The 22,487-nt window shown below is 48.3% G+C and overlaps 1 protein-coding gene across 1 annotated transcript; it reads left to right on the top strand.

The window, feature by feature from the left end:
- The first annotated feature begins 8,015 nt into the window (after positions 1-8,015).
- On the top strand, positions 8,016-17,056 carry FOXR1 (forkhead box R1). Its single transcript, XM_028105938.2, has 6 exons — positions 8,016-8,076; positions 14,398-14,472; positions 14,576-14,838; positions 15,053-15,279; positions 16,331-16,569; positions 17,028-17,056. The coding sequence occupies exons 1-6, from the start codon at positions 8,016-8,018 to the stop codon at positions 17,054-17,056; spliced, it is 894 nt and encodes a 297-aa protein (XP_027961739.2).
- The last annotated feature ends 5,431 nt before the right edge of the window (positions 17,057-22,487 follow it).

Here is a 22,487-nt window from a genome sequence, read left to right as displayed (position 1 = left end):
GGAGGCCAGTGCCAGGCAGCAGGCCTCCAGGAGGTCCAGGATGCTGTCCATTTCCCCAGGCCACGGCTTTGCCCTGTGTGCCTGCCTCCTCTCCTGAAAAGACTGCCTGCTCCCAGGCCTCAACCATGGCTTCCTCAGGGCCTTCACCTCTCCTCGCTGCCCCCTCTCACCAGAGCCCTTTCCTCCCTCTGCCCTCCCCTAGGTTCCCGGTGCCTCACCTCCCAATACTCCCTATAAGCCCCTCAGCCCACTCCTGTCAGAACTGACGCTCCTCCCACTTCACCTCTTTAATCACCACCGCCCCCCCAATAATTCACTCTTCCCTCAGTGACAGAAATCCCCTCAATAAAGTCTGATGCCCCATCTGCCCTGTTTCCCTTCCATGGGCTCCACCTGGGCGGGAAGAGACTCCACGTCAGGCAGCAGGCGCTCTAGTCCCCTTCCCGTCCCACAACCCAGAGCTGCTTCTCTCAGGAGGCAGGAAGGGGCTGGATGGGACCAGAAGTCGGGAGTCAAGAGTTCTCAGACCCCCTGGCCTGTGGGTTTTGCACCGCCCCGCAGCAGGCCGCCCAGCCAGGGCATGGTGCGCTCTGTGGGCAGGGCTGGAGGCCGGAGGGTCCTGGGGTGTTGGCGGAGCAAAGGGAAATGCTGGGGAAAGGAGTACAGCTCTGACTGGGGACAAAGAGGGCCGCCAGGGTGGGACCCTGGACAGCAGGCTGGGGGTGGGGGAAGTGGAGAATAGGCTAAGGGGGCCTAGGAGGAGGGAGCAGAAGTGGAAGAACCCTGGGTGGGGGAGGACAAGGGTGGTAGAGTCTGGTAACTGAGGGAGAAGAGCAAGCGTGGTCCGCTTTCCGGTACACAGCCCTTACAAGGATCAGTGACCTTTGCATTGCTCTTAGGGGAAACACCAGGATCTTTAAGGCAACCTTCAAGACTAGCCCTGGTCTTTCTCCTAACGGCCCCTCTGTTCTCACTGTGTTCCCTCCAATATCCTGTGTTCCCTCTTGCCTCGGGGCCTTTGCACAGACTATTCCATATGCCTGGCTTGCTCTTTTGACTGCCCCCATCCCCACCCCACTCCTATTTGCACAGGTAACCCAACTTCTTCAGGGAAGCCTCTGACCGCCATCCCCTCACTAGGTTCCCCTATCCTGTCTTTCATAGCGTTACTATGGTTTATAATTATATGTTTATATGACTCTTCAGTTGTCTCCCGCAGCAGACTGTATGTTCCCCAAGAGCAGTCATTTTGTGCCTACAGCACCTGTGCTCCACAGTGCCTGGGACATAGTAGGTACTCAGTAAATACTTGTTGAATAAGTGAACAAATGAACGAATGAATGAATGAACAAGGCCCTGAAGAGAAGGGGGACTGGGAAGTCGCCAAAAATTGTGAAAACAATAAAAAACAACAAACATAGAAGATGCTGGAACAATGGTCTTAACCACCCCTTTCTAGAGCAACCCAAGACCCTGGGAGAGGGAGGCAGTGGAAGAGAAGAAACAACAGTATTTATTCATTCCACAAACATTAACTGAGCATTTCTTACATGCCAGGTGCTACTAGAAGTGCTAGGAATAAAATGTGGAAAGACATTGTTTCCTCCTTCGTGGAGTTTATGCGGAACTTAATGCGAGAGACAGATCCCCAAAATGCGAACAAGTAAATAAGTTAAATAAAAAATGTGATAAGTGTGGGGCACCTGGGTGGCTCGGTCAGTTAAATGTCTGCCTTCAGCTCAGGTCATGATCTCAGGGTCCTGGGATCGAGCCCCACGTCAGTGGGGAGTCTGCTTCTTCCTCTTCCCTCTGCCCCTCCTCACACCCCACCTGTGCTTTCTCTCTCTCTCTCAAATAAATAAAATCTTGTAAAAATGTGGTAAGTGCTATGAAAAATGAGGAAGGAGGTGGACGCTGGGACCTTCTTTGTTTGGGTCGGCCTAACAGAGCTGGGGCCTGAAGTCGGGAGAGATGGGCAGGGAGGATGTGCCCTGCAGAGAGAATGGTCTGACCTGTGCCCCCCACCCTAACTGCACCAGCCAAGGGGGGTTTGGGGGCCCAACCTTACGCTGGGGGAAGAGCATCGGACTAGGAGCCAAACTCCACTGCACACTGGATTCATCTAAGGGGCTTTAAAAAAGCCCCAACACCTAGGCCATACCCTATACTAGAATCAGAATGACTGGGGTGGCAGCCTGACATTAGTATTTTTTTAAGATCAGGAGGTTCCAATGCTCAGCAAAGTTTGCAACTTACTGATATAAACATTTTTTAAATTGTGGTGAAATATACATAACCTGAAATTTACTATTTTAACCATTTCTGTTAAGTTCAGTAGCATTAAATACATTGACCTTGCTGGGCACCCGCCACCACTATCCATCTCCAGAACTTTTTCAGTATCCCAAAGAGAAATTCTGTACCCGTTCCCTCCTCCCCACAACCCTCATCAACCACCATTCTACTTTCTGTCTCTATGAATTTGGCTCTTCTAGGTATCTCATTAAAGTGGAATCACAATTTGTCCTTTTGTGTCTGGTTTATTTCACTTAGCATAATATTTCCAAGGTTCATCCGTGTTGTAGCCTGTGTCCGAGTTTTATTCTTTTTTTTTCTCAAGAATTTATTTATTTATTTGACAGAGAGAGAAAGTTAGTGAGAGAAGGAACACAAGCAGGGGGAGTGGGAGAGGGAGAAGCAGGCTTCCCGCCGAGCAGGGAGCCCGATGCCGGGCTCGATCGCCGGACCCTGGGATCATGACCTGAGCCGAAGGCAGACACTTAAAGACCGAGCCACCCAGGTGCCCCGAGTTTTATTCATTTTTAAGGCTAAATAATATGCCATTATATGTAGAGGCCACATTTTGTTTATGCATTCACCTGCTGATGGACATTTGGGTTGTTTCCAACACATTTTAGTTATTGGGAAGAGTGTTGCTCCATGGGTGCACAAATATCTGTTTCGGTCTGTGCTCTCAGTTTTTTTTTGGGTGTATACCCAGACATGGAATGGCTGGATCATATGGTAATTCCTTTTTTTTTTTTAAAGATTTTATTTATTTGACATAGAGAGAGAGCGAGCAAGAGGGAGAAGGGGAGCACAAGCAGGGGCAGAGGGAGGGGGAGAAGCAGACCCCCCGCCGAGCCGGGAGCCTGACATGGGGCTCGATCCCTGGGCCCTGGGATCAAGACCTGAGCTGAAGACAGACATTTAAACGACTGAGCCACCCAGATGTTCCTGGATCATATGGTAATTCTATGTTTAATTTTTTTTAAGATTTTATTTATTTACTTGACAGAGAGAGAGAGAGAGAGAGAGAGAACAAGCACACAAGCAGGGGAAGCAGCAGAGAGAGAGGAAGAAGCAGGTTCCCCGCTGAGCAGGGACCCCGAAGCCAGGTTCAATCCCAGGACCCTGGGATCATGCAAAGGCAGACGCCTAACCGACTGAGCCACAAAGACGCCCTTATGTTTACTTTTTTGAGGAGCCCCTGTACTTTTTTCCATGGGGACTGCACCATTTCACATTCTCACAGGCGCTGCACAAGGGTTCTAATTTCTCCATATCCTCAACAGTTGTTATTTCCTGTGTTTTGTTTGTTTTTATAATAAGCCATCCCAATGGATGTGAAGTATTTTCTTAGGGTTTTCATTTGCATTTCCCTAATGATTAGTGATGTTGAGAATCTTTTCATGTGGCTATTGGACCTTTGTATATCTTCTTTGGAGAAATGTCTATTCAATGTCTTTGCCCATTTTTAAATCATGTGTGTGTGTGTGTGAGAGTTGTAGTTCTTTGTATATTCTGGATAGTAATCCCTTATCAGATATATTACTTGTATGATTGAAACATTCTTAAATGGTAGACTAATTTGAAAAGGCCTATTAAAGAGTAGATGCATTACAATAACTTTTTTTTTAACAAAACAAAAATGAAACACCCATATGGAAAAATTTTGGAAGCATATACATCAAAATGTAATCAATTATTATCTCTGAGTTGATACAAAGAATGAGTTTGGCTTTATTGTTTTTCCTTTAGTGTTTTCTATATTTCCATGTTTTCTGCACTGAACATGTATTATTTTTTCAATTTAAAAAATTTTTAAAAGATTTATTCATTTATGAGAGCGACAGAGAGCACATGTGCACGTCTGCCCGCAAGCTGGGGGAGGGGCAGGGGGAGAGGGACAAGCAGACTCCCCGCTGAGGAGGGAGCCCAGCATGGGGCTCAATCCCAGGACCTGAGGTCACGACCTAAGCTGATGGCAGACGCTTAACCGATTGAGCCACGCAGGTGCCCCCCCCTTATTTTATTTTTTTAAGTAAACTCCAGGGGCATCTGGGTGGCTCAAGCCCCACATCAGGCTCCCTGCTCGGCAGGAAGCCTGCTTCTCCCTCTCCCACTCCCCCTGCTTATGTTCCCTCTCTCGCTGTCTCTTTCTGTCAAATAAATAAAATCTTTAAAATAAATAAATAAATAAGTAATCTCCACACCCAAGGTGAGGCTCGAACTCACAACCCCAAGATCAAGAGTTTCATGCTCTACCCACTGAGCTAGCCAGGCACCCTGAACATAAATTATTTTTACAATTAGAGAAATTAGCATTAAAATTACTATTATTGGTATTAAAGGTAGAGTCCTAGCGAATTTTTAAAAGGGAAGCTGTTGTTTTCACAGTAGTTAAAACATTTATTGAGGGCCTCCTATATGCTAGGTACTCTCAAAGTTTCTGGGCTATTAGACAAGCCACAGGCAGCTCAGCACAGGGTGCATAGGCTTTGATAGGGAACCCAGGATGCACAGAGGAACCAAAGGGGGCTAGTTCACCCACTGGCCTAATCTGGGACAATTTTAGAATTATAGAATTTTATAATAATTATAATAAGTTGTTATAATTAATAATTACAAATAATCCACTCTAAGAATCCTTCGGGTCCATACTAACAATAAACAAACAAACATGAGATAAGGGGTGCCTGACTGGCTCAGGCGGTGGAGCATTCAACTCTTGACCTCAAGGTTGTAAGTTTGAGCCCCATGTTGGGTGTAGCTGTTACTTAAAAATAAAATCTCTACCTCTCGGAGTTAAAAAAGCAATAAATAGGGGGGCCTGGGTGGCTCAGTCCGTTAAGCGTCTGCCTCCAGCTCAGGTCATGATCTTGGGGTTCTGGGATGGAGCCCCTGTGCCGGCTGGCTCCCTGCTCAGCGGGGAGTCTGCTTCTCCTTCTCCCTCTACCCCTTCCCCCAACTCATGCTCTCCCTCTCTCTCAAATAAATAAAAGCTGTAAAATAAGTAAATAAATAATAGAATAAAATAAAATCTTTTTTAAAAATAGGGGCACCTGGGTGGTGCAGTTAAGCCTCCAACTCTTGGTTTCAGCTCAGGTCATGATCTTATGGTCCTAGAATCAGGCTCTACCTCAGGCTCCTCGCTCAGCAGGGAGTCTGCTTAGGCTCCTCTCTCCTTCTCCTTCTGCCCCTCCCACTTGTGATCTCTCTCTCTCAAAATAAATAAATAAATCTTAAAAAATATACATGAGATACAGAAAAGCTCTTCTTTACAATAGAATGTCAGTTAAATAAATGGGAAAGGAATGATCGATTTAGAGAGATCATCATTTTACACCCATCCTAGTAATGACTGATTCAGGCAAGAATCATAGATGGATACTAGAATTAATGGGCCTAAACTTGATGAGGAATAGGATTTTTTTTTTTTAATTTTAAACTTTTTTTCAGGAACAGGATATTTATTTTTATTTTTTAAAAGATTTTATTTATTTATTTGACAGAGAGAGTGAGAGAGCACAAGCAGGGGGAGCAGCAGAAGGACAGGGAGAAGCAGGCTCCTCGCTGAGCAGGGAGCTCGACACGGGACTCGATCCCGGGACCCTGGGATCATGACCTGAGCCGAAGGCAGACGCCCAACCATCTGAGTCACCCAGGTACCCTTATTTATTTTTTTAAATGAAGTTTTATTTATTTAAGTAATACCTACACCCAAGGTGGGGCTTGAACTCACAACCCTGAGATCAAGAGTCACATGCTCCACTGACTGAGCCAGCCAGGTGCCCTGAGGAACAGGATTCTAGATCAAAGTATCTCCTCACAAATTACTTACTAATTACAAAAGAGAGAAAGAGAGAGGGTAAAAAAAGGTAACTACCCTCGAGAAACCTGGTGGATACCACTAAACCAAGTGATTGAAATTAACATCACTAATAATGAGACAGCTGACATCGTGTGCCTCTTGATGTGAATTACTGAGAAGGAAGCAACATCACTCGTATGATATTCTTGCCCAAAATGCACAAGTCTAATTATGAGGAAACATCAGACAAACCTAAACTAAGGGACATTCTACAAAATAAATGGCCTGTACTCTTCCCAAAATGTCAATGGTATGAAAGATTAAAAAGGCTGAGAAATTGCTTGGGATGAAAGGAGAGCAAAAGACTTGAAGATGAAATGCACTGTGTGAGCCTGACCTGGATCCTAGACCAGAGAGCAAATTTATATAAAGGACGTCATTGGGACAATTAGTGAAATTTGAATAGGATCTGTATGTTAAATATAGTATTGAGTCAATGTTAAATTTTCTGATTTTGATTATGGTCTCATTTCTGGTTTTCTGGTTATATATGACATTATCCCCTTTTTTAGGAAATACCCAGTGAAGTATTTATGGGTAAAGGGCATTACGTCTGCAAATTACTCTTAGATAGTTCAGAAAAATAACAATAAATGTCTTATATAGAGAGAAAAATTAAAATGTGATAAAATGTTAATACTTGGTGTCATTGGTGAATTATAGGATTCAGGTATACAGGAATTTTTATACTAATCTTGGGATTTTTCTGTAAATTTGAAATGATTAAAAACCAAATTTTAGGGCACCTGGGTGGCTCAACCGGTTAAGCGTCTGCCTTCCGCTTCCCAGGGCCCTGGGATGGAGTCCTGAGTTGGGCTCCCTGCTCAGCAGGGAGTCCGCTTCTCCCTCTGCCCCGCCCCCCACACCCTGTGTGCACTCTCTCTCTCGCTCTCCTCTCTCTCAAATGAATAAAATCTTTAAAAACCAAATTAAAAAACAAAACACTCTCCTGGGACTCCTGGGTGGCTCAGTAGGTTAAGTGTCTGCCTTCGGCTCAGGTCATGATGCAAGAATCTTAGGATCGAGTCCCATATCGGGCTCCTTGCTCAGCGGGGAGCTTGCTTCTTCCTCTGCCTGCAGCTCCCCCTGCTTGTGCTTTCTCTCTCTGACAAATAAATAAATACAGTCTTTATTTTTTATTTATTTTTTAAGATTGTATTTATTTATTTGAGAGAGAGAGAGAGTGCCCTAGCACGAGTCGAGGGGGAGAAGCAGAAGTAGACTCCTGGCTGACCAAGGAGCCGTGATCCCAGGACTCTGGGATCATGCCCGCCGCCGAAGGCGGACGCTTAACCATCTGAGCCACCCAGGTGCCCCTAAAAAAATCTTAAAAAAAAAAACCACCCCCCAATCCTATCTTCAGCAAGTACTACGAGTAAGATCTTGGATAAGCCATGAAATCTATCAGAACCTCTAGAAAGTAGCTATTAATACTATCAAGGGATCATTCTTCAGTGGTGGTGGTAGAGAAACTTACTAAACACAAGCAGAGCTTTGTGCAAATGCAGAGGGGCAAGAGGGCCTGGGATCCCTCCCTTCGGGACCCTCAGGGGCCCCAAGCCCCAAAATCAAAGTGTAAGGGGTTGAGGAGAGAGGTCGCAGAGAGTAGCCGGTGGAGGCCAGAGGCGATTAAAGGCCTCAAATTGGGGACTCTCCACACCTGAGCTGGCGCCAACTAACCGGATCCGAGCCCGAGCCCGGGGCTTTGAGGAAGTGGTGCGAGGCCTCAGCCTCAGTGTCTCCGAGTCTCCCACCCCCTACCGGGCGACCTCTCCTCTCCCTGAAGGTGGACCTGAAACTCCAACACCTCGACCTCTGGGCCAGCCTCCATGGCCAGGTCCCGGGCTTGCTGGACTGGGACATGGGCAATGAATCCTTTCTGGCCTTCACCACGGCGCACCTGCCCCTGGCCGAGCAGAACCGTGAGTGTCCGGCGCTGTGGGGGAGGGGCGTGGCGGGCGGCAGGTGGGGTCCTCGCTGGGCGCTGGGGCGCTCACCCCCTCCCCGGCCCCCAGCCCCCCACCGCGGGTCCCGCAGGGGAACCTGGAGCTGGCTGCGGTTTCGGGGCCCATGCCCCTTCGCCGGGCCGGCGCCCCCACCCCGTTCCCACCCCGCGAGGGGGCAAGGCAGGCCTCCACCGAGAGCCCCCTGCGGGCAGCGGGTCCGGCCCCAGCATCCGTCCGCCTGCTGCCTGCCACTTCCGCCCCACTGCCCGCTGAGTCCCAGAACCTTCTAGGCCTCGCCGTGGCCCTCTTCCATGGCGCTTACCGCCATTTGGCACACCACGCATTTCACTCGTTCTGTGTTTTAAAAAAGTTATGTTTTGTTCAAGGCTGTAGCCCCCTCTTAGTACGTTGGCTGACACCTAGAGGTGCTCAATATTTGCTGAAGGGATGGGTGACCGTCGTGGTCTTTAAAAAGAGGACTTTTTCTTGGGACCTCAAGGGCAGAGAGTGGAGGTGATCACCTCCTAGTTCGTGGTACATTATTGTCATCTGTTCCCGCAAGGTGCTTGGATTAACCCATTGTCCCCCTTCAATTCACCCCCCACGCCCCACACGACCTTCCCTCACCTCCCACACTCCCCTGTATCTACCCTAATTGTTTTAATGTCATTAGATAGGTGTATCTTTGAGAACTATTTAACGTTATTTTATGTTTATAGATGACCTTAAATTACTAAATGCTCATTGCTTTTTTTTTGGCTACTTGCGTTGTTTTTTTGTTTGTTTTTTAAGATTTTATTTATTTATTTGAGTCAGAGAGCATGAGGGGGAGGAGAGTCAGAGAGAGAAGCAGACTCCCCTGCTGAGCAGGGAGCTGGATGTGGGACTTGATCCCTGGACTCCAGGATCATGACCTGAGCTGAAGGCAGTCGCTTAACCAAGCCACCCAGGCGCCCCTGCCTACTCACATTGTTTTTGAGAGCTACTCTGGTTGCTGAATGAAGATCTGGTTCATTATTTCTTTTTTTTTTTTAAGATTTTATTTATTCATTTGAGAGAAAGAATGAGAGGGAAGAGGGTCAGAGGGAGAAGCAGAGCCCCCCGCTGAGCAGGGAGCCCGATGTGGGACTCCATCCCGGGGACTCCAGGATCATGACCTGAGCCGAAGGCAGTCGCTTAACCAACTGAGCCACCCAGGCGCCCTGGTTCGTTATTTCTGATGGCTGGGTGGTATTCTATCATCTGCATATACTACCTTTTGCATTTTAGTTCTCCTTACTAATGGAAACCTACATTGTCTCCAACTCTCTGCCACCATAAGTAATGCTAACGAATTCCAGTATCTTTGTTGATTAAGAAATATTTATTGAGCACCTCCAATTTGCCAGGCGATGTTCTAGACCCTGGTAATACATAATGAACAAAACAGACAAGTCTAAACGGACTCTGCCTCTGCTCTCTCTCTCTCTCTCTCTCTCTCTCTCTCTCTCTCTCTCTCTCTCTCTCTCTCTCTCTGACTCTCATGAATAAATAAATAAAACATTAAAAAAAATATATATGGTATGTTATAAGGTGACAACTAAGGGAAAAAGGACACCGTAAGAGGGTTCAGGAATGGTGGTGGTTGTGGGTTGAGGTGGTGGCAGCCACAGTTTTAAATAGGGTCATCAGGTTGGGCTTCCTTAGGAACATAATATTGGAGCAAAGAGTTGAAGGGGGTGAGACAGTGAGCAAGAGGATATTTAGAGGAAAAGTTTCTCAGGCAGAAGAAATAGGGCAAAATTCCTAAGGAGGGAATATGCCTGGGGTGTTTGAGGCACGGGAAAGAGGCCAGCAAAGCTGGATCAGAGTTAAATACAGAGGGAAGTTCACAGGGTGTGGAGCAGAGATCCGGAAGAGCCCATGTGCCACTCTAAGGACCTTGGGGTTGACTTTCAGTAAGATGTGGCATGGTTGAAAGGTTTTGAGCAGAGGAGTGACATGATTCAGGCTTCCCGAGCGTGTGAGCCGTGTGGTTGCATAGGGGGCTGGTACTTGGTTCGATGTTCTGCTATCAGTCTTGAGGTTTTTAATTTTTTTTAAACATTTTTTTAAAGATTTTATTTATTTGACAGCGAGAGAGGGAACACAAGCAAGGGGAGTGGGAGAGGGAGAAGCAGACTCCCCACCGAGCAGGGAGCCCGATGTGGGGCTCGATCCCAGGACCCTGGGATCATGACCTGAGCCGAAGGCAGACGCTTAATGACTGAGCCACCCAGGCGCCCCAGAGATTTTTAATTTTTGAACAAGGAACCCTTCATTTTCATTTTGCAGTGGGCCCTGCAAATTATGTAACTAATCCTGCATGATCTATATTCTGAAAAGATCACTGTGGCTGCTGTGTTGAAAGTACATTGTAAATATGGAGCTAAGAAGCCGGTAGACTAAGCTACTACTGTAATCCAGACAAGAGATGGTGGTAGGCTGGAGGGTCAGGGTGGTGGCCGAGAAAGCAGAACCATCTGGGTTCGTTGATGGATTTGGATGTATAGTGTAAGAAAGAGAGATTAGAACATGATTCCTCCAAAGTTTTGGCTGATTAAGTAAAAGGATGGAGTGGCCTCATGCTGAGACAGGGGAAGCTTCTGGTAGGACAGATTTAGGGAGGAAGATCAGGAATTCTGTTTGGGACTGATGCTGAGTTTGGCATACTTTTTAGATCTCCAAGTAAAAATGTTGAGTAAGCAGGAGGATATATAAGTCTGGAGTACTGGAGGGAGGTGTATTTTAAGAGTCTTTGGTATGTGGGTAGCATTTAAGGAGTGAGAAGAAGAGAAGAGAGAAGAACCAAGCATGAACCCTGGGGACATTCCTTTGTAAAGATACTGGAGAGAAGAGAGATAACCAGCCAAAATTAAGGAAATGACCACTGAGAATCAAAACCAAGAGATCGTGGTCTCCTAGAAGCAAGTGAAGAAAATGTGTCAAGGAAGGAGTGGTCATATGAGATGACCTATCCCCTGTGAGGTCAGGTGTGAGGTAGACCAACAATTGGATTTAGTACAGCAGACATCATTGGCGACCATGATGATGGTGGTTTGGGTGGGGTGGTAGAGATGAAAGCCTGATTGGCAAGGGCTCAAGGGTGGTTCTTTCTAGGAGTTCTGCCTCAAAGGAAAGCAAAAACGTGGTGCAATGGCCTGGCACAGAAAATGGGGACAAAAGAAGGTCTTTTCGGTAAGATGAGAGACTTAACATCATACCTGAATGCTGATGAGAATAATCCAACAGAAACACAACAGTGAATAGAGGAGCGGTTGGTTACACCAACATTGTCCTTGAGAAGGCATGAGAGCATCAGTGCCAGGGAGGGAGGGAGGGAGACTGACAGCAGCACTCTCCTTTGATCTCCCTGAGATCACCAACCTGCTGACCCTGTTACTTTCACTGTTCTCCATCCCTGGATAGTCTCCCCTCTTTAACCTGGAATCCCATGGTCAAACGTGTTCTCTCTTGCAAACACTATCAATTCCTTTGACCGTCGCTGGCTTTGGAGCACTTGCTTGGCCAAACCACAACCCTGAATAAATCCAGGTCTACCAAAGGTACTCCAAAGCCACGGATCAATGGATTGGTGATATCATGGTATCCAAGGCTAGTTGGGAGGGAGTTAGTTGGAAAGATGGGTGAAGTATTGTTTTTTTAAGTTTGTTTCTTTGTTTGTTGAATCAATCTCTACACCTAAATGATCCTAACAAGGAAGATTAGCATAAAAGTTCCTGTATTGACTTGAATAGACACACCCAGGAGTAGACTGTCACGTGTAGCGATCAGTCCTTCAGTATGGAAGCACCAGTGGCTGTTCAGATCTGCAATGTGAGGAAGGATTCTATTTCCCTGCATCTTTGTCAACACTTGGTATTATCTGTTTTTATGATTCTTGTCAGTTTGATGTAAAGTGTTATCTCATTATTTTATCGTATTCTTATTACTGGTTAGGCTGAGAGCATCTTGTTAGTAATTCAGATATCCCTTCCTTGTGAATACTGATTCATATCTTTTGCCCATTTATAGGTTTGTTAGCTCCTACAACATCAAAAAGTGAAAGGTTGTCTATCTAGTAGAGAGCTAAGAACTTTATGAGTTGAAAATTTCTTTTTTGGCTTATTTTATTGTCTAGTAATGTTTTTTGTTTTTCGTGGTTTTACTATGCAGAACATTTTAATTTTTAGGTATTATGATATCTGCATAAGATGTATGGATTAATTTGAGGGCAGTTGGTGTCTTTATAATATGTATCATGTCTTCATTTATTCAGAACTTTTATGTCCTTAAATAGTGATTGCATCTTTTTCCCATGAAGGTCTAGTTCATTCTTTGATGGGTTAACTCCTAGATAATTTATTTATTTATTTATTTTAAAAGATTTTATTTATTTGACAGAGACACAGCGAGAGAGGGAACACAAGCAGGGGGAATGGGAGAGGGTGAAGCAGGCTCCCTGCAGAGCAGGGAGCCCGACGCAGAGCTCAACCCCAGGACCCTGGGATCATGACCTGAGCTGAAGGCAGACGCCTAACAACTGAGCCACCCAGGCGCCCCAACTCCTAGATAATTTATAATTTTGATTGCTACTGTAACCAAATAACATAATTTTTATTATTATTATTATTTATTATTAGTATATTTTCCAGTTTCTTCACGCTACTGTAGAGGAACAGTGTTTATTAGTATGTTGTTCTTATGTCTAGCAAACTTGCTGGGACCTTATTGGTTCTAATAATTTGTATATTGATTTTGTATGGTTTCTATCTTAACGTTCTTTTTTTCTATAAATAATGGTAGTTGTGTCTTTTTCTTTCCAACTTTATATCTCTTTCTACTTTTTCCACTTTTCAGGGCGCCTGGGTGGCTCAGTCGTTAAGAGTCTGCCTTCGGCTCAGGTCATGATCCCAGGGACCTGGGGTCGAGCCCCACATCGGGCTCTCTGCTCGGCGGGAAGCCTGCTTCTCCCTCTCCCATTCCCCCTGCTTGTGTTCCTTCTCTCGCTGTCTCTCTCTGTCAAATAAATAAATAAATCTTTTTTTAAGATTTTATTTATTTGACAGAGAGGGAACACAAGCAGCGGCAGAGGGAGAGGGAGAAGCAGGCTTCCCTCCGAGCAGAGAGCCCGATGTGGGGCTCGACCCCAGGTCCCTGGGATCATGACCTGAGCCGAAGGCAGACTCTTAACGACTGAGCCACCCAGGCGCCCCTATAAATAAAATCTTAAAAAAAACCAACAAAAACAGAAACATGATGGGGGCACCTGGGTGGCTCAGTCGGTTGAGCATCCAACTTGTGATTTTGGCTCAGATCATGATCTCATGGGTCGAGGGACTGAGCCCCACATCAGGCTCGGTACTCAGTGGGGAGTCTGCTTGAGATTCTCTTTCCTTCTCCCTCTGCCCCTCCCCCCACTCACTCGCACTCCCTCTCTCTTGAATAAATAAATCTTGTAAAAAAAGCAGAAATGTGATGAGTGCCTAGCAATTAACTAGGACAGCAGGAAGAGGGAAGAGTGTTTCTGGCAAAGACAATGGCTTGTGGAAAGGCCCGGGATCTAGAGTGTGGTGTGTTGGAGATGTAGAGAGAGCCTGGGAGGAATGACAACACTGATGAGGGGCCAGGGCCTTGTAGACCACCTCAAGGAACTTCAATGTGGCCCTCATGGAAAGCCATCAAAAAGTTCTTAAGCAGAAGAGTGACAAGATTGGATTGATATATTGGGAAGATGCTCCCACTGCAACAGGATTAAGTTAGAGAACAGCAGATAAACGCTGTAGGGTTATGGCTGGACTTGGGGACTGACTGGGTGTAGCTAGACTGGAAAGAGAAGAGTTAGGAAGTCAAGAACATTTGCATGTTTCCGGCCTGAAGGACTGGTTAGGTGGTGGTGCCACTTGCTGAAACAAGGAATACAGGAGGTAGATGGAGTTTAGTTTTAGAAATGTTGAGTTCGAAGTGCCTGCGTAGTGGAGACCTCCCACAGGCAGTTCTGTTTACGGGCAAGCAGAGAAGTCTGGGCTAGAGGTGAAGTTTTGGAAGCCCTGAGTTGATAGATGGTGGCTGAAGTCAGTCACAGGCATTCATGAGATCGCTCAGGGGACAGTGCGTGTGGAGTGGAGAATGAGACGGTCAGAGAGGTCAAATATGGTGTCCTAACGCCCTGGGGCGGGCCCACAGCCCTCTCTCGGAGAAACTTCCAGGCCCAGGATCCTGGGGCCACAGTGGAAATCCCAGGACGTTTTGACCCTCTTCAACCTTTCCTTTTGTCAGTTGCCAGATACAGACTCCGAATAGTTGAGCCACCAAAAGTACCCGTGGAGAAAACAGCCAGCCCTGGTAACGATGGTGAGTAGGGGGTGGGTTCTCCAGCATGGCCGTGCGGCCCAGGCCCCCCGCCCCTCCCCGAGCCAGTGAGCTGTGGTGCACAACCTCCTTTCTTTCCACACAGGCCCAGCCCTTGAGCCCAACCTGTGGATGTGGGTAAACCCCAACATTGTGTTTCCCCCTGGAAAGCTGGAAGTCCCAGAACCTCGTAAGTGGCAGGATCTGCCAAGCACGCTCCCCTCCCCTCAGCTGCCCCCAAGAGAGGAAGACTGCGCCAACTGCTCCTCGGAGGCCACAGCGCCAGGGTCAGAGTCGCTGCCTTCCTCCAGCGAGCAGTCTCCCCCTCGGAAGCGGAAGAGGTTTGCCTCTTCCCCCAGCCCCTGGGAGGTAGGAATTTCTGGGCCCGTGGGCTGGACTTGGGCTGTAGGCAGGGCTGTTTGCTTAGGGCTAACCAAGGGTGAATGGGTTCAGGAATTAGCCGTGCGCCCTTGGGTTGGGGAGAAGCCCAGGCGGTGGCCCAGACCACCCCCGCCCGTGCCACCGCACCCCGTGGAGTAGAGGTGGTGGAGTTAGGACCAGTTCCTACTCTGTGCTCCTCTAGCTCACAGAAGAGGAGGAGGCTGAGGACCACGATGACAGCTCCTCTGTGGCTCTCCCGTCCCCTCACAAAAGGGCCCCCCTCCAGAGTCGGAGGCTCCGGCAAGCCAACAGCCAGGAGGGGAGGCTCTGGTCCCGGCCCCCCCTCAATTACTTCCACCTAATTGCACTGGCATTAAGAAACAGTTCCCCCTGTGGCCTCAACGTGCAACAGATCTACAGTTTCACTCGGTATGTGCCACTGGGGGTCCTGTGAGGAGGGGGAGGGGAGGGGGCCAGGGCCAGTCTGCCCCAGTGGCCCTGGGCTGCTGCCTTGGTTTACCATGTGGGTCTGAAAGGATAAGTGTGTTCCCAGGCCTCCTTTCCCAGGCACTGCTTCCAGGGTGTCCCCAAATGTGTGTCCACGTATCCTGTGTGCCGGAAGATATCCACGTTCACTCCCTTCCACATCTAAAAAAATCCAACCGTTTTAAGATTTTATTTATTTATTTGAGAGAGAGAGAGAGAGAGCACAAGCAGGGGGAGCAGCAGAGGGAGAGGGAGAAGCAGGCTTCCCGCGGAGCAGGGAGCCCAATGTGGGGCTCGATCCCGGGACCCTGGGATCACGACCTGAGCCGAAGGCAGACGCTTAATGACTGAGCCACCCAGGCGCCCCTGTATCTGAGTTCTTTAAAATATAAATTCACCTGGGTCAGAAATTCTCCCATCCTCCCTGTCAGGATTTTCCAGTAGAAAGTCTGGTTTCCCCGGCAGTTTCTCACATGCTTTCCCTTTGGGCTGGACTGCCGGCCACAGCTCCCGGCACCCCCAGGGGCCAGGGGTGCCCAGTTGAGAAGGGATTTACATTTGCCTCTGAGAGTCGTGTGCACATGGGTGTGAGGAGCTTCTCCGACCTTTTCCCTCTAGCCGGAGAATCTCAGAATGTTGATCCACAAGTGGTGTCCTTCCTTGACCAGGATTCCTCTTGCAGGAGTCGGTTAGCCTGATTCTGCTGTTTGCGTCGCAAGTCACAGTCCTGAGCCCTCAGAGGGAAGGAGGAAAACGAGCCCGGGAATGGGAACAATAAACTGGGTTTAAAAGATGAGGGTTTGCACAAGCAACGCACCAGGTGGGGCTTTGCCACGGGCTCCACCAGCAGAGAGCCATTCTTCTAGGCCAGCTTGCCATTCTCCACCGCGAGAGAGGGGCCGGGGCTCCTGGGCCCTGGGGGAGAACAAGAGCATCAGGACAGGGCCTCTCCCAAAGAAACCGTGCCTTTCCTGACATTCCTCCCTGTCCACAGACAACATTTCCCCTTTTTCCGGACGGCCCCGGAAGGCTGGAAGAATACGATCCGTCACAATCTCTGCTTCCGAGACAGCTTTGAGAAAGTGCCGGTCAGCATGCAGGTGGGGGCCAGCGTGCGGCCCCGCTCCTGCCTCTGGAAGTTGACCAAGGAGGGACACCGCCGCTTTGCCGAGGAGGCCCGCAGCCTGGCCTCCACGCGTCTGGAAAGTATCCAGCAGTGCATGAGCCAGCCAGGTGAGAGGTCCTGTCACGCAAGGGGCTCAGGGGAGGGGGCCTGGCCATCCTGACGAGAGGCTGAGTGTGCAGGGAGGGAGGTTGGGTCACGCCATGCACGGGGCACCTTCTGTTGGGGGGCGGGGAGCATGGCAGCGGCCCAAGACCCTGGCGTGGCGCCTGCCTGCGGTGGGACCCCGCCCACACAGGCATGGCCTTGAGGTCCAGGGGGTGGATGGAAAAACCACTGAGGTGCAGCTGGCCTCACAGCCCGCAGCCTGGGGAAATGGTGGCCACGCTGCGAGAGAAGCATGGTATGAGGGGTCATGTGCAAAGGAGGCTTTTTCTTTTTCTGGAGACCTGGTGGCATTTGGGCCTTGAGGGAAAAGAAGTAGATCATCTGCTGTGAGATGATCCGGGCTGAGGGAACAGCAGCTGCAAAGGGCAGGTAGATTCCCTTGACTCTTTTTTTCTTACAGATGTGATGCCCTTCCTCTTTGACCTTTAAATCCAAGAAGCAGGAGTCAGTCCATCCCTTATTAAAGTTACCTGCAGCAGCCTGGTGTGTGTGTGTGTGTGTGGGGGGGTCTCTGGTGTGTGTGTGTGTGTGTGTGTGTGTAGTCTCTGGGATGGGGATGGGGTGGGAGGCGGGGGTCAGCTCTGGGGCTGGAAATGGACACCATTGGCCTGGCGCGCCACAAAGGGAGCTCGTGCTCTTCTTTCTTCAAAGGAAGAAAATACTCCACCCCCTTCAGGGATCCTGGAGCCACTCCCATTTTTCTGGATTATGAGGATAGTCTTGGGAGATGCTAGCTCATAGCAGCCCGCCACTCACAGGAGGGGATGTAATCAACTGGGAACAGTGGAAAGCAGCCTAAGGAAAGACATTACTTGTGGGGCAGTTGAAGGAGAGACAGACCCTCTGAGCAGGCCAAGAAGGAGCAGTGAGAAGGGCGAGAGGAAACAGCTATTTTGGAAAAGGGGATAGTCAGGCTCAGAGCCTCATTCTCCTCCCCATGTAACCATTTTGAGCAAAGGGTGGGAACTTAGAGCCAAGATGCAGGCACATCCCCCTTGCTGTTTGTCTCCACCACGCCCTTGGGAGAAGCCAGAGCACCAGCGGATTCAGAGTTCTCAGAGGCTTCAGATCCCAGCCGGACTGCTGGAGCTTTCCTGGTGGCAGGAGCTGGTGTCCAGGGCAGGGCCAGGTGCCAGCCTCAGGTCCGAGGGGAATACGGAGAAGCCCCGTGGGCTGAGGGAGAAAGAACAAGGTTTAAAGCTGCATCCGGATGCCCCAGGCATTCAGACAGTGCTTGAGGACAATACTGATTTTCCCATCAGCCTCTCATTCCCTCTCCTGCTCCCCCCTGTCCTGCTCCCCCACCCCAGTCCTGCCCGGGAACATAGCTCCACTCTCAGAACCCAGGGCTTGGGATATCCTCCATGCTGAAGGCAGCCTTTGACCTTGAAGAACTGACCCTTATACCTGGGGCCGTAGACAAGGAGTTCAGCCAGGAACCTAACTTGGTATTACACCTAAGCAGAGAGTATTTGTTGCATCATTTTTTTAAAGATTTTATTTATTTATTTAATAGAGATAGAGAGAGGGAGAGCACCAAGCAGGTGGAGTGGCAAGCAGAGGGAGAGGGAGAAGCAGGCTCCCTGCCGAGGAAGGAGCCCGACGTGGGGCTCGATCCCAGGACCCTGGGATCATGACCTGAGCGGAAGGCAGACTCTTAACCAACTGAGCCACCCAGGCGCCCCTTGTTGCATCATTTTAAGATATACTGAACTTTTCAGGAATGCAACTGTTCTGTAAAATGAAGGATAATTGTGCCTTTTTTTTTGGTTTGGAAGTTTACCAAGAGTTGTTTGCCACTTCAGAAAATCACTTCACTGACAGCAAAGCTGCTCTAATATTTAAAACCGATAGCACACAGCTGTATGAGTCTGTGTTTGTGTCTGTTGTTCTCTCGGGGATTCTACATGGACAAATAGTTGTTATATCAGGACAGCCAATATAAAGAAGTATTTTCAATAGTCATTTGAATATCCTCTCTTAAATCTAAGCTCTTCTCACCGTAGGTATGTACAAATTTCCTACTATCTCATATTCTCAAGTCTAGTTTATCCACTGAAATACACTTTATTTCATAAATTTCTCTCCCTTTATTTTTCTGTTATATTACAGTTAAAGTGTTATATCGACCTTTTTAAAATTACATGTGTTGGTAAGTTATTTTATCAGCAAGATTCAAGATGGTAAAGACAGTCTTTTTTTTAAAGATTATGTATTTATTTGAGAGACAGAGTGTGTGTGTGGAGGGGAGGGAGAGAGAATCTCAAGCAGACTCCATGCTAAGCACAGAGCCTGTCATGGGCTGAATCCCACGAACCCGAGACCACGACCTGAGCTGAAACTGAGTCAGACACTCAACAGACTGCATCACCCAGGCGCCCCAAGATGGTAAAGACAGTCTTTTTTTTTTTTAAAGATTTTATTTATTTGAGAGAGAGAGAATGAGAGAGAGAGAGCATGAGAGGGAAGAGAGTCAGAGGGAGAAGCAGACTCCCCGCTGAGCAGGGAGCCCGATGTGGGACTCGATCCCGGGACTCCAGGATCATGACCTGAGCCGAAGGCAGTCGCCTAACCAACTGAGCCACTCAGGCGCCCTGGTAAAGACAGTCTTACAAATCGTTTGCTCTATTCCTGGGGCATTAAGGCTGGTGGGGTAGAGAACCACTGAACCAAGCACAGATAAAATATAGCCCCTGCCCAGAGGGGCTCACCCACAGCGACATGGGCAACCAGGGAGGACAATGCACGTTTATAAGTCCAGCCCCCCAAAGCCTAGCGTGGGGCTTTTCAGGTAGTAAGAACGCACTATTTGCTATGATTTGTCACTAGTAACTTCTCTAAGCGGCACATTCCATATTCTCTGGAAGCACAGAGAAGAGAACAATCAGCCCTGTCTGGAGGAGCTAGGGAAGGCTTCTCACAGGAGGAGTTAGCACTGGTTCTTTATCCCAGGTCTAGAAAAGAACAGCCACTACTTGTCCAGAAGTGCCCAAAGCCAGCTGGGCTCTGTGGGGTGCTGCTGATGCTCCAAGGAGGCAGAGGGGCAGGCTGGGGAGGTGCGGAAGAGCAGCGAGGGGATGGGAAGAAAAAGTGACCAGTTCCAAGGAAAAGACAGCACAGACATGTGCAGGTGCCCAGTTGGAGCAAGACAAGAGCGGCCTTTCCCTAATCCACTTTGCAGGTGCTTTGTGATTCTCTCCTCCTAGACCCTCTGGATGCTAATCTCTATGTGATATCCACTCAGGGAGTGGGTGGAGGGACCAGGTCGTTCATGTCCTTCCCTCTGGGCCCACCCAGCACTGTGCACCCAGAGGCCCCACCACCACCACCACCACCACTCGGGTCTAGCTAGCTCCCAGGAAGAAGGACAGGGTCCCAAGTCCTCAGCTCTAGTTTCATCTGGCCTGGCCTCAATTTGTCCACCTCCTCTGCACATCCTTATCCCTGCCTACATTCCTGTCCATGTCTGGTCTGAGTTGCAAGTGGATCCCAAAGGCAACAGGTCAGAAGTAAAGAACAAAATACAGCCTTTGTGGAAAAAGCAGCCCTGAGAGAAACCTGCCTTTGCCTCTTTTGCCCTCTGATAGCATATTCTACTCCTACTCTCGGCTCCTTTTTTTTTTTTTTCACTTATGCAACCATTATTTGTTTTGTGTTTTTAGATTTTTTAATTTATTTACTTGGCAGACAGCGAGAGAGGGAACACAAGCAGGGGGAGTGGGAGAGGGAGAAGCAGGCTTCCCGCGGCGCAGGGAGCCCGATGCGGGGCTCGATCCCAGGACCCTGGGACCATGACCCGAGCCGAAGGCGGACGCTTAACGACTGAGCCACCCAGGCGCCCCAGAGAAGTCCTAAAAGATTTTAGCTGAGACCTGGATAACGAGTATCCAGGCTGCAGAATGGGGAATAAAAGTGTTTTGTAGAGGGCACAAAGTGGATAAAGCCTGGGAGGGAGGGACCTCCTCACCTGGGCCTGTTGATGGAATGCGGATAAGGCCACAGGACAGAATATAGTAAGCGAGGGGAGAAAAACCCAAGGTGAGACTGGGGAGGGAGGCAAGGACCAGGCCATGTGGCCTTTCTAGGTTATGATAAGGGATTTACATTTTTTTCTCAAGTATAGTGAAAGTAACAGAACTTTTTTATTTAAGTTTTATTTAAGTAATCCCTACACCCAACATGCGGCTCGAATTTACGACCCCGAGATCAAGCATCTCATGCTCTTCAGACTGAGCTAACGAGGTGCCCCTTATTTTTAAAATTCTGCTTAGCCGCTCATTGGCAGTGGCTGCTAGGAGAGCACACATGGAAGCAACAGGATTTGTTAGGAGGTGATGCAGTAGTCCAGGTGGACTAGGGCAGCGGCCAGAGAACTAGAGAGAAGCAGGCTGATTTGAGATGTAGATTGGAGGCAGCATCAATAAGTCAACAGGACTGAATGGATGCAGGTGAAGTGAGGCTTAGATCTGGTTGGTTGGTTGGTTTGTTTGAGCAATTGGGGAGAATGGTGAGGTGGGGAAGCCTGTGGGAGGAGCAGGTTTGAGCAGTTCTGATTAGAATCTGTGAGATGCCTGAGTGGCTAAGTGCATTCAGCACCTGCCTTTGGCTCAGCTCATGATCCCAGGGTCCTGGGATTGAGTCCCACATCAGGCATTTTGCTCAGTGGGGAGCCTGCTTCTCCCTCTGCCCGCCACTTCCCCTGCTTGTGCTCTCTCTCTCTCTCTCTCTCTGATAAATAAATAAAATCTTTAGAATCCGTGAGACATCAGGGCAGTTATAACAGATAACTGTTATAAGTCTGGGGTTCAGAAGATAAGTCTGAGCTGAAGATGTAAATACATCCGAGAGTCATCGGGATATAGATAGTATTTATGTTCTATGTGCTAACATAGATACCCACAACACATTCTGGGGAGAAAAAAACCCCCAGCAAAATAATATGTTGGATATGACTACAAATGTGACAAAAATTATGTGCATATATATAAATGTGATGTCTAAGCATAGAAAACCTTTTAGTTTTTTTTTAAGATTTTATTTATTTATTTGGGAGAGAGAGAGAATGAGAGATAGAGAGCACGAGAGGGAAGAGGGTCAGAGGGAGAAGCAGACTCCCCGCTGAGCAGGGAGCCCGATGCGGGACTCGATCCCGGGACTCCAGGATCATGACCTGAGCCGAAGGCAGTCGCCCAACCAACTGAGCCACCCAGGCGCCCTAGTTTTTTTTTTTTTTTAAATTTTATTATTTTAAGTACAATCTACAGACATGGTACTTGAACTCATGACCCCAAGATCAAGAGTCTGGGGCGCCTGGGTGGCACAGTCTGTTAAGTGACCCACTCTTGTTTTCGGCTCAGGTCATGTCTCAGGGTCATGGGATCCAGCCCCCGTGTCAAGCCTCGAGTTAGGCTCTGCTCAGTGAGGAGTCTGGAGGATAAATGGAGCTGACATAGACCACCCACTTGGAAACCAGTTAGAAAAATTTTATGTGACTCTAAGCAAAAGAGCAAGGGAGTTGAGGCAAGGTTTGCTCTAGGAGTATAAAGAGTATAGAACAGAACTTAAATGTCTCAGAAATCCAGTAAGACAACTTAAACAGGGTGGATATGAAGACTGAGTAAAAGCAGGTGTCAAAGATAACTCTCCCCAAAACTCCAGGCTTTAGCTTGGTGGTATTCCCTGGGAGGATGAAAATAGGGGATGTTCTCAAGTGGAAGATGTTGAGTTCCACTTCACACAAGTCAAGTTCAGTTGCAACTGAATGAACACTCCGTGATGGAGAACTTTAGGGAAACAGTTTCAAAAGCAAAATTGCAGAGGGCTAAGAAGTGAGTAGAAGTTGAAGCAGTGTAGACTACTC

The sequence above is a fragment of the Eumetopias jubatus genome, unplaced genomic scaffold (assembly GCF_037043125.1).
Source record: "Eumetopias jubatus isolate StellerSeaLion01/CBP00866 unplaced genomic scaffold, mEumJub1_p1.0 scaffold_13, whole genome shotgun sequence".
Taxonomy (NCBI): Eukaryota; Metazoa; Chordata; class Mammalia; order Carnivora; family Otariidae; genus Eumetopias; species Eumetopias jubatus.
Note: the sequence above shows the minus strand (reverse complement) of the source record. Positions and strands in the feature narration are given on the sequence as shown.

Bases quoted from the DNA above. Each gene is read 5' to 3' on its own strand.
- FOXR1 (XM_028105938.2), top strand. From the start codon at position 8,016: ATGGGCAATGAATCCTTTCTGGCCTTCACCACGGCGCACCTGCCCCTG. The intron at 14,473-14,575 runs GTGAGTAGGGGG...CTTTCCACACAG, and splicing joins AGCCAGCCCTGGTAACGATG to GCCCAGCCCTTGAGCCCAAC. The intron at 14,839-15,052 runs GTAGGAATTTCT...GTGCTCCTCTAG, and splicing joins CTTCCCCCAGCCCCTGGGAG to CTCACAGAAGAGGAGGAGGC.